General features: G+C 42.6%; 1 protein-coding gene across 8 annotated transcripts in view; it reads left to right on the top strand.

Annotated features, from left to right (window-relative positions):
* Nucleotides 1-462: 462 nt before the first annotated feature.
* Nucleotides 463-17,841, top strand: part of MYO5A (myosin VA) — a 101,407-nt gene continuing 84,028 nt past the window's right edge. For all 8 annotated transcript variants that reach the window (XM_074879998.1, XM_074879996.1, XM_074879994.1 and 5 more), the window contains exon 1: nt 463-607. In XM_074879998.1, the coding sequence (XP_074736099.1) occupies nt 581-607 (27 nt within the window). In that variant the 5' untranslated portion in view covers nt 463-580. The remainder of the gene's footprint in view (nt 608-17,841) is intronic.

Below are 17,841 nucleotides of genomic sequence, written 5' to 3'. Positions count from 1 at the left end.
GAGGTGATGGAGTCGCCATCCCTGGGTGTGTTTAAGGGTCGTTTGGATGAGATGTTGGGGGATATGGTGTAGGGGAGAACTTTGTAGAGTCGGGCTGGTGGTTGGACTCGATGATCCCGAGGGGCTTTTCCAACCTGAATGATTCTGTGATTCTGTGATACCGGCTCTTGCACAAAGCGGAGGCCGCCGTGGGGCCGCGGCGGGAGGGGGAGCTGAGCCGGGGCTGGAGGTGTAGGTCTCCCGCAGCCCTGCCTTTCGGCCCTCCGCCCTCAGTAAAACCCGTGCCACGACCCTCGCGGGTCCGGCAGCGCGGAGAGGGCAGCGGCCGGCCCGGCGGGGGGAGGCTTCGCGCCGCCCGCCGCTCCCACAATGCACAGAGCGGCCGCAGCCCCGCCGCCCGCCAGGTAGCAACATGGCGGGCCGCGCCCGGGCCACCGCCTGAGCATCCTCCCTCCTTCCCTCCTTCCTTCCCTCCCTCCCTCCTCCGCCGCCTCCCTCCTTCCCTCCCTCCCTCCCGCCGCCGCCTCCGCCTCCCGCCGCCGGGCTGCCGCAGAGGGGCCGCCCGCCCGCGCCCTGCGCCATGGCAGCCTCCGAGCTCTACACGAAGGTAGGGCGGCGGCGGGGCCGGGGGCTGCGCGGGGGCGGCCGGGCCGCGGGGCGGGCGAGGCGGCGGCGGCGAGGGGGGGAGCGCGGCCCGGGCGGCCATCCCCGCTCCCCGCGCCGAGCGGAGTGAGGGCGGGCAGCGGCAGGCGCTGCCATCCGCGGCCCCGGCGGGAGCCGCCGCCTCTTCCCAAGATGGACCCGCATCCCGGTGCGTGCCCGGACCGGTGAGTCAGGGCCCTGCCGGTCCCCGGAGCGGCTCTGCCCGCCGGGCCGGGCCGGACCGGGCGGGGGGAGGCAGGGCCGCTGAGGCGCCGTCCGCCCGCAGAGCACCGCAGGGCAGCCGGCCGCGCTGCCCTTCCCCTCCCGGGCACCGCGGACCTGCCGGGAGCGAGCGGCCGGGGCGGCTCAGCCGGGCCGGGGGTGATGCGCCGCTCCTCGAGAGAAGCTTTGGGTTAGAACCGTGGTTCCCCGCGGTCCGGTGCCGTTCGGTTATCTCCTTCAGAAATACCGTCCCGTTCCTTGTAGAAAAACACCTTTTACATCACAGACACGTTGATACTAAACTATCCATTTTGGTGACACTGCACCTCTAAGATTATATTTATTATTTTGGCAGTCGTTCAGAAGCCCTACAGTCAGCAGTGATGCGGTGCATGACTCTCATACGCTTTTTAAACAGACATTTTTCTAATCTTTTTAGTCTTGTGCGTTAATATCTCCTCAGCTTCTACCCGGAAACAGTTACTGCCCTATGCATCTTGGTGATGGCAAAGCCTGCAAATCGAGACCTGTGGAAGTGATTGTTTTATCCACTAGCAATGCGTGGTTTTCATTGCTCTGCCTTCACCAAGTGCAAAAATCTGAAAAAAATGACAGACCACAGGTTTTTAAGGGCAGAAGAGATGACTGGGGTCACCAGAACTGAGCAGCGCAGAACAACATTGCAAACTCCAAATACTTCTTTCAGAAAGCTTTTGCAGTCAAAGTGTGTTTTATGGAAAGCTGTGTCATCAAGATCCTTGAACCACTTTATAAAATACTCTGAAATTATCCCCAGTCTAGCTCATTGTGTGAGGAGAGAAAGGAAAGGAAACAGCCTTTTTGTTTTGGCATGAATAGTTCACTTTATTTGTAGAGTCCTCCCACTCGGATGCGATGGACAGCACGTTGACTGTGCATCAGTACAAATCGAACTGGACAGTCCCTTCAATAGGTTTGACCATACCTGAATAGTGTATTTGTGTAGGAGGGATTGGATGTGAGGAAGTGAGGTGCATGCCTGCACCCCCTAAAGAATGCTCAGTACATTAGTTGGTAGGAGGCACCTCGGTGTCTTGTGTCTCACAGAAGAGTATGCCTGTTAACTGTTTTTGCAAAAAGGCATGAAAGGCATATTGATCAAGAGAGCAGTGGTACTGCAGAGTTGTTCCCAGGTGCCCAACAGCCCTCCTCTACATAAGGATTTATTTTGGAAAGGTATTTGGAAAGGTATCTTGATTTATCTCTCTGTGGATGTTCTGATTACGGAATTAAAATGTCTCCTAAAGAGTTGATCAGAAATACCTTTTTTAAAATTTTCAGCCCTGCCTGACCTTGAATTCACTTCCTTGAGTGGTTAAATCCTTTGGTCAGAAGCAGCCCCAAAAATGTTTGGTGTCCTGTTTTGGGACTGCATTACAGCGGAAAGCTCAGGGCCCCTTGTAGTTCCCGAGGAAGGCATGGCTCTAATCGGGTGCTGGGATAGGAAAGCTGCTGGGTGTCCAAGAGAGACTGACTCTGCTGTCTTCCCTCTCTGATGTCTTCTTCCCCAAGTAAAGCCATCATGCTGTTTAAATCACGTTCAGTATCTCATCCTTGATTAAGTAACATAAATAATGAATTTAAGGTCATAGCACGCAGAGGTAAAAAGAGCAAATACAAAGTCAAACAAGCACAGGGGTGATCCTCCAGTAGGGACTTGATGGGTGATGAAGGCCAGTCAGATGGCTTCTGTGCTTTACTCTCACACCACAGGCTGTTCTTGTCCTCTTTAGAGTCATATGTAGGCACAGAAAGAGCGACTTTCACATCTTTTTTATACTGGCAGGCAGAGTCAGGACTGTCATTCAGGACAGCTGCTTAAAGCACCAGAGCTTCCAGTACAGCATCGACACTTAACGTATGGTATTGGCAAAGATATTTCGCTGGCAAGCAGGGTAGGGTGTGAATTTGCAGTACATCATTGCTGGCTATGTGTGTGCATGTATTGGGTTTAAGATAAAGGACTGGCTCTAGTGCACTCACAAGCTAGTTGTGAACAATGGGCCCAAACCGTGCTGGGCTTTGTATTCCTGTGCCCGGTGGTGCTGCAAATACAGACTCTGCTTGAAGGCATGAACTTCAGTTTTGGGGTGTAGCAGTTTAAAACTGCTTTGTGGGATATCCCAGGCATTCTTATTTAAAATATTATGTCTGTGAGCTCTGTTTAACTTGTGCTGTGGGACGTCTATCACTGGCAGGTTGGTGGTCCTGCTGTAAGATCGTTTCTGGAAGTTTTGGTTCTTTGACTTTGGAAACAAACTTGGGAGAATCTTGCTGTGTCTCCTGAATCACTGTAGCCTGGCTGAGCGGTGCTGGGATGTAGTCAATCAGCATTTCACTAACTGTTGACCAACAACAGATATATACCTACTTCTGCTGACCCGTAAAAATGGATAGGGACAATCTAGGCCATGGGTTGGCTTTTGCTAAGTGTAATCTGCTTTCCTTCAAAATTAAGAACAAGTGACAACGTTTTGCCTAGACCTGGAACTCATTTGACTTCTCTGCACTGGCCAAACCACCACGTTTCATGTTAGACATCACCTTTGTGAGTTTCAGGTGTGTAACACCAAGCCCCAGCGCGTGCTTTCATTGCCTGTACATGAAAATTAACAAGGCAGATCAGACACTGTTTATGCCACCTCTTTAAAGTCAAGAGTGAAGAGTTGATGTCATTCAGTCATTTTTATTCTCTGTTTCCATCCTTTTTTCCCTGCGTTTGGGTTGTTTCTGTTTCATGCTGTGCTTTCCTAGAGCATGCTGCTTTGCCGTCTTGGGATTTCTGTTTCAGTTTTGTATGGCTGTGTGCAATGCACTTATTTATTTATCAATTCAGTCAGGCATTCTTTTATTTTTATTCTTGCTGTTACCAATATGGTCCTCTCCAGTATCTGAGATTAGGGGCAGCTAGCTCCAGCTTGCTCCTAATTTAGGGCCTCATGCAATTTTGCTTAAGTGAGTGGAAATATTCCTTTGAACATAGAGGAATCAGTAAACAGTTTTCACTAGAGAGCATGGTGTGGGCAAGCTGGACTCAGTAGCTGACCTTCAGTCCTGCTGCTCTCTCCTTGAAATGGTTCAAGTTGAGGGTTTATAAACAGTACATTGACTTAGGGAAGTGTCAGAAGGAACCGCATAGAACAAAAAACTGCTTGTGCCGTCCCCAGCATCGCAAGGAGCCCTAACTTGCTTACGTGGGCCTGTGTGCAGGCAGCTGCTTTGGGTGTGAAGCCAGGGTGTTACAGACTTGGTCTTCCTCTTCAGCTGTCCTGGGTCCTTGCAAATGAAAATGGCAAAAGGCAGATTCTGACCACATTCTGCCTTTCCTTGGGTACGTTAATGGTTCATGGGGAGGGAAATACAGCAAAAACCAGCCTGAGCATAAAGAGAGAAAATATAACTGTATTTGCAAATTTCTGTGCGTATTAGTAGGCTTTTCTTGGGGGTTAAAAAAAGCTGCCTTGATTATATAGTCTTGTATGTTGCTGTTCAAACAATTGCATGTGACATAAGTGTTTTTGAAACATTAAACAGTGACCAGTTGTCTCAGTAGATCGCTGCTTTGTTCTTGCAGAGCCGTGCTGCCCAGTAATGCAGAGATGGGAGTCCTTCATCTCCACGCACAACTTGGGCGTCCCACTCTGCTGCTGAGTCGGACCTGTGCAGTTCAGGGCAGAGAGGCTGTTGCAGAAATCAAATGTGTACTGTCAGTTACATCTGCAAGTGACAGTGAGCCTTTACAGTGTGTTTTAGACCTGTATCTCTGCCTCTTCTAAAAATCTAACACAGCAGCAGAAGAGGGGATATTTCAGTTGCTTTTCTGCTTCAGAGACCTGCTGCATCACTGGAATAAACATGATGGCAACTCTACCAGTGACAACTCACAACTGTATGCACCAGGTTTATTCCTATTGCCTTTAACTCGAGTTGCTGGGGATTAATTACCCAACAGCAACAATACTTGATTTAACCTAACCTTGACATTTTATTATGTTATTGTGGAAAAAAAAAAAAAAAGTTTCCTGTAGTCAAATGCCAACCACACCAGCCTAAGAAACTGAAAAAACTCTTAGCTTTTTAATGGCAATTTTGCGACATGTCAGCAATCTATCATTCTTGTTAAAAGAAACTGTGAGCCTTGGGAAGCAAGGCGAGTGATGGTTTGATTCAGAGCCCAGGCTGTGCCAGATCTGCTCCCCTGAGTGCCACGTGTGTCCGGAGAAGGAAATGATACCACCCTGGGCAGGGTGGTGGGGCCGGAGAGCTGGCAAGCTGTTTGCGAAAGCTTCTTGCAGCCCACAAATAGTTTGGGGGGAGTCATATCCTGTAGGCCTAATGAAACACTGACAGCGTAGCATCGTTGGGAGCTACTTTTGCAGGAGAAGAGATCATAGCTTTACGTTAACATTTTTTTTCTTTTTTGCTGTAGACCTAATCTTGAAAGTTGTGTGAATTCTTTTTCACACGTAAAGAATAATTGTGAAGGTCCCGTTTATAATAATTGGTCTTATTTGTTTAATTCTTTGGGTATCATGTTAAAGCATTTACTTAATAATATTAGTGGATTATGTGGGATCCCCCACAAACTGTCATCAGCAATCTTTGCAGAATAATAACGTCTGTATATTGAGCTGCCACTGGTTATTTGCGGTCTGTTTCTACTGCAGTGATTTTATAGCATGTGCCAGTAGGTAATGGTTTACTATTATTTTTTAGATAAATAAATTATCAGATAAAGTGCTGTTGAGCTCCTGCTATGTCAGGAAAAGTGTGCAGTGACCACCACTATCTTCCGGTGAGCCACAGAACTCCAGGTCGAGTTGGAAGGGATAGGCAACCGGTCAGGCAGATGTACCTGGCTCTTAAGGTCTCCTCGTGGGGCCTTTGGGAGTTTAATCCCTTCCGTGTGTTCTAATAACAAAATAATTTGTCTCTCTTTAATGAGATTCATTGTTTAATCTCTGTAGCACTAAAGAAAGCATTTTTGTTATTGAAATTTGCTCATTGAACCAGTTGAATTGGAGGAAGTCACAGAAACGACCAGTATCACAAGGTTTCACTGTTTCTGGATGGTCTGTTTTTAATAGGATTTTAAAAAGGCAAGAAGTGATAGTAAGGTTAATCGAGGATGGTGTTTCTGCTGTGAGGGAAGAGCAGAGTGCAGCTGACAAGTCTGCTGTCCTGTGGGTACCAGTGGGATGGTGCCTGGATTCTCTGGCAAGTCAGACAGCCTCTGCAGCAGACCTCAAAGGAGCCAGCCCTGTGCGGTGTCCTACAGGGACATTGAATTCGAATGTCATTACTTGAAAACACAAAGCATACACAAAACAAATATTTAACTATTTGCTTATATGGCTGGAGTCTTTGACACCTGCATGTATATGTGAGTGTACGTACAGACATTGCTGGTTTGAAAGGCCTCTTGGGTAAGGGGACAACGATGGACCCAGTTTCACTTTGTGCTATCAAGCAGCAGGAGCTCCTCTGGTAAGAGCCAGTGGTTTGTTTTATGCCTCCTGATTAAAGTCAGCTTAGCTTGGTGTGCATGTATGAAGTTAAGAGACGAGCAGAATCTGAACTCCTTTACTCGGGTTTTCTTTCGTACGCTTGAAGGTGCAGAGGTTATCTCTGATCTAATTTTGTGCTCGCTGTAGTGGAGCAGTGTTTACTATTGTGTGTATCGCGCTTGACTCTGATAGTGAGTATTTGCACAGTTGGGCCCAGGGCCAAGAAACAGCATTTGGGCAAGGCTATTGTTCCTGCTGCTTCATTAGCAAACTACTCCAGTGAGTTGAAGCAGCAGTTTGTACCTTCTGCTTGTCTTCTCTGAACTTCCCATTTTCCCTGAATAATAGGTGGTTCTTGTTGCAGAAAATACAGTGTTAGGCTCAGAATAAACCCATGGTTCTTGGAAGTTTTCATCATGTCTGTGACTTTTTTCTTACACTAAATCTTTTTGCTTGTTATTTTCATGGACCATAACCCTGTTCATGATATGCCACAACAGATGTATGTTTTTGTTTTGGGAATGATGCCTCTAAGAGTTTGATTTGGTTTATATTGGTATCAAAACTTTTAAGTAAGTAGAAATGCATTAGGCACATTAAACCTGTTATCTAAAGGTCATGAAAGAGAAAATTCAAACTGTGTTGAATTCAAAGGCTCTTTACACAGTAACTTTTTCCTTTTGTTGGCTTTACTTCTGAGCTGCATCCAGGATGGAGAGTTTGATTGTGTTGCTAAGGCCTCGTTTACCAATGTGAATAGCAAGGCTTTTAGTGACTTTCCTGGCAGAGAACAGCACTTTCATGCCTGTGCCAGTGCCGCGCTCTGTGCCACCCTTTGCTTAGGACTGCATCATTTCCTCCTCGCTCTCAGTGTTGCTTGGCTTTGCTTATCCCTGGGTTTTCTTAAGCCTGATCCTGCAAAGATTTATCTTTATTCCACATGAGTAATCGCATTGCTTTATTTTATGCTTTGAAATCAAGCACGTAAATCTGAAAGATTGGGCCTTTGATTCTCTATTTCCTCTTATTGCAGGGAAATAACTTGGCTTTTGTATACCTACTCAGACTAATTTGTGCAGGAAAACACCTGAAAACATATCCTAGGGATGTCGTCTTGTCAAGTTCTTTGTGTTAAGCTCTGTGTATGCAGTTTTGCAGTAAGTTAGGACTTGTCTACTTAAAACCCAATTTTAATATTTAACAGCAAGAGTGTATTTTCAGGAGTAGCTTCTGCTTTCAGGACCCCCACCATCTCAGGGAGATAATGGTTCCACTCATATTTGTAGCCCACTTTCTCAGTTTGCTACAGGCGCAGCCGTTATAATGTGAAATACTGTGTGAGATGGATAACCTGAACTGCCCAGCACTGCACAAATGTGGAAAGCACCAGAGTTATTGAGCTGGTGATCTTAATGATTTTGGGGTCTTCCTTTTCCTGGCCATCTGGGTCATAACCTGTGCCTTTTCTGTCACAATATAGCTGCTTTGCTGCTTGCTCTCAGTTAATCACAGGATTTAGTACTTTTATTTCTGTATATCTTAGTCTGTTTATATACAAATAAAATGTAAAGAAGAGATCAGTGCTGGCTAAAAAGTTTGTGGAGTTTTTGTGTGTGTGTGTGTGGGTTTTGTTTGTTTTTTGAAAGAGGATAAGTACTTGGTGTGACTGCATTTAGAGAAGTGCCCTTGCTGAATCCTGGGCATTAAGCAGCTGGAAGGTAAGCACAAGAAACATTAGGCACTACTAATAAAGTTTAAAGACTTCACTCCTACTGAATGTCTGTGGATTACAGATATTGACCTAACTTTTAATGTGAATTTTAATGCAAATTCTGAAGAGAGTGAAAATGGATTACTTACAACAGCAGAGATCTTGTGTCTTTACACCATCTGTTCTCCTTAGTGGCATGGATTTAATTTCTTTGGCCTGTTAATCGGGGACAATAGCAAGAATTGTCACAGATCTTTCCCTGAATAATAATAGCATGGAGGTACTCAAGGCTAGGGTAAAGCTTCTTAAAGTGTTAAGGGAGAGGAAGGTACAAACCTAACATCAGATAAGCAAGTATGAATGAGAAGTCACCATGCTGATGAACAGTCTGAGGGAGCAGTATGAAGATTAAATGGGAGGAGAATCAGGAATGCAGAATGCAGATGTGCCTGTAGGGTCATCTTCAAGTCTGTTACCTCCATCCTGTTTGGTGAAAGTTGTGGTTATTTTCTGAACATCTTGAAAGCTGTTGCATTTCTGTCATTGCTCATCAAGTCTTCATTTTTGCCTTTTAACCCCACTTCAGGTGTGGCTGTAGGTAAGGCTGTCAGTGTAATTCACATAGAATAAAAGCTCTCGCTGATAATTAGCAAGAGAAGTGGCTTGTTGAGTTTATTTAGCTCTTAGGAGGCAGTGGGGATGGTTGAGAGCAGGCTCTTCCAGGCTCCTTACTTACGCTGTGGTCTGATGAGAGCCCTTGCTTTAAAATTAAACGTAAAGGCTAAAGCAGTGTTGGCTTTGAAAGAGCTCTGATTCTGTCTTTATAGTAGTTAACACAGGGGGGAAATACGACGTGTGACTTGTCAAGTTTCCTAAGATTGCTGTGTGGTTAGATGTAAACTGCACGTTTCTAGCTTGACAGTCCTAAATATAGAACAGAGACTTCTCATCCTGAGTGACTTTCATACCCATATGGTTTCTTTTTTGTAAATGGATATGAAAAATCATGAAGTCTGGCTGCAGTTACTGATGGTGTCTTTTGAGTTCTTCCATTTGATTATCACAAGACAAGAGAATTTTGTGATTTACAAGAGGACACTCTTGCTCTTTGTAGAGCCAGAGAAACTAAAAATACTATGAGTCAGTCTAACAATGTGGGAATTCATTGCCCCAACATGGCTTGTCACACGTTACTCTCTGCAGACTCCATGGGTTATTCATAAGTATCTTTAAAGCAGATGACCTCAGTTGTTTTGCTGAGGAAACCAGAGAGAGATTCCCAAGTTGCCTTATGAGTTAGTATACACCAATACAAGAAATATGGACATATTTTCCATGGAGATTAAGCCTGTTTTGCCTGAAAAGGAAACACCAGCTGCCTCTGAAAGTGCTGAAAATCTGTGTTACAAGAGATACGGGATGGAAATAGATGGTTTAGACTGTATGTATGTTAAAGTAAGTAGAATATGATTGGTTGTTTTCTTTTTTTAACATAGATGAAGGCTGTATAGCCAAGCATGTAATAGCTTATTAGTATAATAGTTTATTAATAAAGGTTTAAAGTAAGTAGAGTTTTGACTTATGATCTGGAGATGATAGAAAGAAGACTTTTTCAAACATGCCAGACAATAATGTGTTTGTTTAGGACATTGTCTCTCTTAGAAAAACTTATCTGAGGAGAAGCATTTGCAGTTGTTAGAATTTAATGTCAGAGTACACTTCTTCCGTGTGACAATCTTATGCATTGGAATTACAAAGGCAATACAAACTTTTTGCAAACAATCAAATAGATAATGCTTGTAGAGAAAAGGAGTGGAATAGTTTCTCTAAGGCTAAATATGGTTTGCAATTTCCAACTAGTGTGAAAGGTTTTAATTTCACCCCCCTCTCCAACACAGAGCTGTTTTCCATAATTTCTCACACCAATCAAGGTTAGAAATGCACTAACGAAATGGGCTGGACCAGGCAGCACTCGGGTCCCAGTGCAGCCCTGCTGCACCCAGCGGCTCGTGTGTGTGCTTTTCTTGGGGGTTTACGAGGGCAGGGCTGAAGATGGCAAGGGGAAGACATGCAGCCTCTTTCGCCGGAGTTTCTGAGAGCAACGCTGTGGCCGTTAGCCCTGGTTCTGCTTTCACAGCTTCCCCCAGCACTTGTGGAGGCTCTTTGGGAGGTTTAACTCTGTTTGCTGGTTTTAAGTTAGAGCTTGCCAGGTCATTCATACCAGGTCATTCTGGTTTCCTTGCATGGGTGCTTGCTGTTAATTTCCCATGAAAAAATGATGGGACTAAACATGGCTTCATTAGATGTGCTTCACTGTTGCTGTTATAATATGGCAGAAAGGTGTCTGTGGTATAGACTTGACCATAATGACAGACTTATGTTCTGGGTTAGCTGAGTAAAACTAGTTTTCCCTGAATAGCTCAAGCTAAGTCAGTAAAAACTCTGTTTTAATGATGTAACTACATCTCAGCCTGGGGCTTCTGTGTTCTAACAAAAAATAATGTTAATTTTTGATTTTTAGAACCTCAATCAGTTATTTTACTTTCAGTGTGACTTTCAGTGGGGGCTAGGATTAAGTATAAACAAAAGAATGCTGTTTGGACTTGAACTCAACTTTACAGAAAGATACTCAGAAAAGTACAGCCTTATCTACTAACAAAGATTATGCCAAATACCTTTCCTTTCATTTTTAACTTTTACATCAAGCTTTCACAGTTAAGTCGGCAATTGTCCATACTCCAAATGTTTTACAGATATCAGAATATTTAGCCTTAGTTCACCTCTGTGAGCTAGGTGACCAGTTATGGCTCCACTACTTTTTACTCAATCACTTCTTGTTTCAAACTCCAGCGCTGTAGCACAGCACGGCGCAGTGCATCTGTCTGATCAATGCAGCCCTTTATTTTCCCTTCCTGCCTAAGCGAGTCCTAGATACACCAAAAAAATCTCATGTCAGTGATGCAGATGGCTCTGCGCTGAAGCAGAGACAACGAGACAAAAGACAGCGCTTCCTCTTTCTGTGTGTATGAACCCAGGATGAACAACCAGCTGCAGCCAGTGCTATGAGCCCCTTCTGTCCCCGACCAAAACTTGGGCCACGCTGCGTGTTGTGCGAAACAATTCAGTTATCCTGCCTCCTGTGGGTGAGGTTTCTAGAAACTTTGGGGAAAATAATCATAAAAAGCTTCTGTAAGATCTTAAATCCATTTAAGAACTTGAGAAAATGAAATCAACGTTTCATTGTGTGACATCAGCACGTAAATATATATAAGAAACATGAGGGTCTTGACTGAATTTGTACCAGTGGTCTGCAAATAATACTTCAGCATTTAGTTAATTATGCTGTGAAGTCTATATTATGACTTGCATCATCGTAATGTTAAAACAGAACCCTGCAACCACTTGTTTCGTTTGGCCTCATAGTATTTGTTTTCTCGGATCTTAAATTCGGGTACACATGAAGTTAATCATGACATGTTGAATGTGTTTTTGTGTATTCCTTAAGTATTGGTTTTTTAAAAATGTTTAAATTGGAGTATTTTTGTAATATACCCACGACATTCACTGTAAGCACACAAACATGAAATTATGCATCCTTTTCCTAATACTTTTTCTTAAATGCAACATGTCTCATTAGCTTAATATTCAGCGGATGGCTATAGTTGTTTCATTTGCTCCTAAATTTCTTGTGACCACTCTTCTACAGCTCTTGTAACATGTTTTTCAGGTTGGAGGAATTAGGTGTTTTAAGACAGACTTATAATTAACTTCTTTTTGAAATCACTAGCATATAAATTCAGTGTTGGCCTTTGTTTTGGTGGTAGGGATTGAAATGCAATACAGCGTATGCCTTGGTGTGGATATGACCCCAAATGAAGTTTTTACATGAGTCAGAATATTTTCCTGTCGCTCAGTCTGGGGTAGGCGTCATGCTTCTGCTCAGTTTTCACTGATTGTCTTGTGGTTATTCAGCTGTTTTGTGTCTCAAGTAGTGACCAAAACAGTGATGGTTTTGATCTAGCTGTAATTGCCATCTTTTTTTGAAGATCTTTCAATGCCGCATTCATTCCTTTGACAGGTCTAGAAATCAAAACTATTTCAAACACAAAATTTTCTTAAACATTGATTTTCTTTGACTATATATTTTTAAGTCTGATTTACTTTAAATGAACATTTATTGAGAAGTGTGCTGAATTAGAGGGTAGAATACTGCAGCAAGTAAGGCAGAAGTACTGCTGTTTCACTGGGTTTTTATTGTGGGATCTTACGCTGTACGTTTGCTGATGACTGGTGATGTATGAGGAATCCCGTAGGCAGACGGGTCAGGTGGGGAGCTGCAGGGGCATCATCCTTGTCATCCTACACAGGCTCATAGGGAAGGATGTAGCTGCACTTTCCTCTTAACACACTGGCCAGGCCAGTGTCTGTCCCAGTCTTTGTGTGGCACTTTGAAACATGTTTTATTTTTCTTTAATTGAGAATACAGCCTTAATTAAGCCCTGTCAGAAGCATCATGTGGGCAAATTCATGGTGTACCCAAGTGGTGCTGCATGTGACTTCCCATTACTGTCCAGTGGTTTTCGGCAGTGGGTGCTACTGGCATCACAAGCTGAGTATGTCACGGAGTACAAGATCGTAACCGTGGCCACTGGCTGAGGATGGCTGCTTGGGGAGGATGGAGAAGAGTCTGTGAAAGGGGGTCTGTGAAATAAAACGGGAGCTGAGAAATGCTGTTCCTGCATGTAGAGGCTTGGGGGGGGGTGTGAATGGGCAACATTTTGATAGCTAAAGTATTGTCTGGGTTAATAATGACTGTAAACCAGTGATACTGTAAACCAGTAATAATGAGTGTAAACCAGATCTGTCTCCCTTTGTACAACATTTTGAAGAGAAGGTCAAGTACAATCTACATAAAATGTAGAAAGCTATGTTTTTTAAAGATGAAGAAAATTCACAACTTTTAAACATTTCATGTGTTTTAACTCCTTAAAAATGTTTCTTACAAAAATCGTATCAAATACAACCTGGGAATATAACTGTTCTTTGATAGATTTAGGAGTTTAAAGTAAAACACTTGAGTTTTCTGGCCCTGACGTCAGGCCATAGATTTGCAGGGTGATAATTTTCTCTGAATTTCAGTGAAAAGGTTGCTGATAATTGTAATATTTAAAGAAATTTTAAAAATTACATTTCTGTTTGATGACCAAATTTGCCTGTAGTAGCATGTATACATATATCCTGTGTTTGGGATTTAGCTTTTTTTACATCATTTTGAAGTAAGATGACATTTCAGGTAAATGTAAGTCAACGGACGTTTTTCCAGCGGCTGAAGATGTAAATCTTGCTGCAGTGATTCTTTGTGGTAGTTTTTGATTGTACCTTGTACAATCAAGGCACGTTTGGCAATGTACAAGTTGGTTTTGTTGTTACAAATCCCCAGGCCCTAAATAACAAAGAATGCCTTATAAAAATGCTTAAAGAAGGAAAGAAAGAAAACCCCAAAACTTTTATATCCTTAGGATTCAAATATAGTGGATATTTATATGGTAGATGAATTGCTCAGGTACAACAGATTCTTTTTCACTGAGCTGCAATTCAAGTAGTTTCCTTGTGCGTGGTGAAGGATACAGTGCCTTATGTGCCTAACCTTGAGTACTGCAGGCACTTTGACCTAAATTTGCAAGCCCACTGTCAGTGGTATGCAATCTCATAGTGGTGGTGTCTTAGGGTGTAGCTCAGAGCGTGGGTTACCACTGTCCCCCAGTTTGGCAGCTCTGCGTGTGGCCAGTCAGGGAATTCCCATGAGTCAGAATAATATGGGGCTTTTCATCTTCCTATTAGGTAAACTATGTGAAATTATTTTTCAGGTAAAACATAAATACAAATTGTCACATATGTTGTCCCCACTATATATCGTAATATAAATGTCTTTTTAAATTAATGCTTTCTAAATACCAGGCCTTAAACTGTGCAAGAGGTGTATAAATGGCTGTTGCTGAGCAACAAGACAAAATACACTCTGTGCCCAAAGAATGCTGCTACCTTTAAGAAAATCGATAATTTTTGCTTTGATTCTTTTGCAAAGTTAATGATGCCATTTTCCCCAGGCTGTAAGAAGAATTTAGATGAGTTGGTCAGAGCTTTTGCAGCAGCCTGCTTGTTGTGGAAATGCTCTACTTTCCGATCCTCCCTGGCTCCTTGGCATTTTTATGAAAGGGGAGTAAAGTCTTGTCTGTCTTTTTAAACTGCAACTTTGTTAATAGAAATGCAGTCCTTCCCTGGGACTGCCTGCGAATCGCAGGACAGATGGCAGAAATTTTAGTGGTTTCAGCAGTGGAAGGAAAGGGACATCCTCCCACCTTGTGTGGGAGTGATCAGGATCTCTTTGTAGGGGATCCAGGTTGGTCAAGTTAAGACTTGTGTTCGACCTGTTACACCTGGCTGTGCATCTGCTTATGTTGTTAATATAAAAGCTAAACTTTTCTGTTTCAAGTGTTTCTGGACTTAGTATTATCATTCATGGTGGAGGCACTGTGAACCAAGTATAGGGAAAAATATAAAGCTGAAAAGAAATTATTCTAATAGTATCAAATTATGTTTTCAGAGCAACCCTATCCAAGGAAATTGCACAGCTCAGAAATCCCTTTCTAATGAGTCTGCATTTTGCATAGATAAGTTCAACACTTGTGCACTGTGAACTTTTATGACTTTGTGCTCTGTTTTTTTGTTATGCCTTGCTAGCATAGACACTTTTCTTATTCCAGCCTAATAATGCAGCCTGCTCTCTCCAGGTGGCCATGTTCAGTTAGCAACAGGTTTAGACTGAACAATTTTGGTCAAATTTGGCTTTGACTTTCTGTTCCATTGGCTTCTTCAGCTAGTGGTGCCAGAATTGATGGTATCTCTGATCCAGGCATTAATGAGCTACTTTATTCCACCCAAAAACAAGGTCATTCTTGAAACAGGGAGAGGCAATGTCTCTTAAATTTTTAATGGTTAACATCTGAAAAACTGTGGGTTTTGAGCCTGGCTGTAAATAAATAATGATCTCTGCTGAAGTGAAAATCATACAAGTTCACTTGTATGGGTAGATCTTGCTGAGAAACTAGGGACAGCTTTTTATGAGTTTAAATTTCCTTTTTAGGATGTAGATAATTTCATGAACTCTTGCAGCTTTTATCAAAAGAGCTGTTAAGCTGGGAAGATACCTCTATCTCCTGCAGTATTTGTGATTGTGCAGTGGAAGTAGAAAACTATTTGACTGCTGAAGTGATGGCCGAGCCGCTTGCATTGCTAATTCCGTTGTCAGCAATGTCAATTAGTACTTCAAGAGGTTAATATCACAGAAGAGAGGCTTTGTGAGTCATATGGTCTTATTTGATAGATAATTATTATAGTCTGCTGATTTCTTCATGTGATCTAAGATGAAATCATGAGGTATGAGGGAATACTGCAATTTCCTATTATATTTTATTATGTAGAACTGTGGCAATACAGCTAGCTTTCTGACCCACCAGTAAAAAACAAAAGCGTCTCCCTGTATTTTTTTCTGCTGTGAACTCTTTTACAGTCACTATATAGATATCACTAAGCCATTGCCTTTCAGCAGCCCAAGTTGTCCTTCCTTGAACAAAGTATGGTGATTCCACAGTTCCATGTGATTTTGGAGGGGGTGGGGTTTTTTATGTTAGTCTGCTGAGACTGGAAGAGAGTCTAGGCAAGACATTGAGTTTTGAAATAGTCCTGTCAGTATGCATTTAATTATTTGTTTTCCTCCTGAATTCAAGGGCATCTCATCTGTGTGCCTTATATTTTCATTCTAATTTTTTTAAAGCTAGTTTAGAGTAAGCAATGGTCCAGTGAATGCTGGGCTGGAGATAGCTGGCTGCTGTCTCCAGCCCATAGTGCCTGCATGATGCTGTGTCTTTGCCGTAGGGCGAGAGGATGGGCTGCATGTCCTCCTCTCATGCCTCTTTCAGTCCTACATCTCCTATGGGGACAGGAAGAAGTCATCAGTGGTGAGCCAGAAACACACCCGCAAAGAAAGTACAACATTATCACCTTGATAGCAAAGCTAAGTTTATTAGAGCCAAATGAGTACTGAAACGTAAAGTGCAGGTGACGCTATTGGTAAGCTTGGGGTGACACGAAAGGTAACAATATTTACCTAAAATTTCATTTACTGCCTTTCCTTGAGTAAATCATACTGTTATCTCCCCTATCAGCAGTTTTATTCTGGTGGTTCAAAATTTACATTGAACTATTACAAAGAGTAATATATTAATTGATCATAATCAGGTGCAATTTCACTAAAGTTCATTTGATTCTTGTCATAATTTTTATTGTCATTTCAGTGCTAGAATTTTGGAATTTATTGTCATTTTTAGGCTAGAATTTCCTTCCCTTTTTAGAAGGCTAATTTATAAATCAGTGTCTCTGGAAGTTTATCTCATTTTATTCTTATTTTAATGTAGTCATAAACTTGATTTTGTATAATAATAAATAAAGAGAGATCAATAGTAGAGATACTAAGTAAGGTATTTCCCAAGAGAGAGGCCTCTGGTCCTGTTTCCACCAGTGGTGGTGCTTTGTTTTCTGCTATGGGGTTGAATCCCACTAAAGGCTAGGCAGCAGTGGATTTTAACATCAACTGATTATATAAAAGATAGAATGAAAATCGGATTTTGCAAATTATTCTGCTAAATTAATGAGGTGAGAAAGCTGTGAAATGATTCAGTGCTTATAATTAGGAACCTCTCTCTCTTTCCTCCCACCTGTTCTTTTTTACCAGGTGTTTTCTTTGGCAGGGATTTAGGGCTAGGCAATGGTGCTAGAGATGAAAAGCTGCAGCTTAGTGCTCATAGGACGGCTTTAATAGCTGTAGGGTTATGTCATGTGGAAGGTTCAGCTGTCTGTAGTAACCCAGTTTCTATGGTGATCTGTTTTCTGCTTTCTCTTTCCCTTCTTTAGACCCTAGAAAATGTACAGTTTCAGCTGAAGAAATTAAAGGTGCCTATTTCATGCTGGCATAGATCATGTTAGAGATTGCTACACAGCATTTGCTGCCTGAAGTTAACAGTATTTGTGTCTTAGGAGGCTGCTGCCTTTTTTACATCAGAAAACTTTTCTTTGTGTAGCCTAGAGGAAACCAGCCTGCTAACCTGTTTTGCTAGACAGTATTTAAATGCTTTCCTCTTTTGTATTACATTTACTTTGCTTTCTGTTAATTCCTGTGATGAGAGGGAAGTCTTTTGGGGGAGTGGGGAAGAGGGTATGTAAATGATAAAGTAGCACTGCACTTTGGTACTGAAAACAATAGCAAATATATATGAAACTAATAAAACTCAAAGGAAAAAACAACATAACCACATATTTACTACTAAGAACAAAGTTTCTTGTCTTTGTATAAGTAGATTCTTAGGGCTGGCATAAACATCCAGTGAAGATGGAGAAAGACCAGGTGTGGGAACATAACATGCTCTGTAGTGGAAACAATGAAAGTTAATTTTTAATTCTTTATTTCATTATTCTTCTCCTTTCACTTGGTAGAGGGAATTCGTTTACATGTATGGCATAAGCTTCTCAGGAGTCTGGGAGCTTTCTAGATGAAGGCAGCAGCGGTGCTTTGAAGGCTGCAGTGTGTTGAGGGTAAAAGCCCTTGATTTTGGCTGTTGTAAATCACTCACGTGCACTGTTCTTGAGAAGCATCCACGGTATGGG

The sequence above is a fragment of the Strix uralensis genome, chromosome 11, assembly GCF_047716275.1.
Source record: "Strix uralensis isolate ZFMK-TIS-50842 chromosome 11, bStrUra1, whole genome shotgun sequence".
Lineage (NCBI taxonomy): Eukaryota > Metazoa > Chordata > Aves > Strigiformes > Strigidae > Strix > Strix uralensis.
Note: the sequence above shows the minus strand (reverse complement) of the source record. Positions and strands in the feature narration are given on the sequence as shown.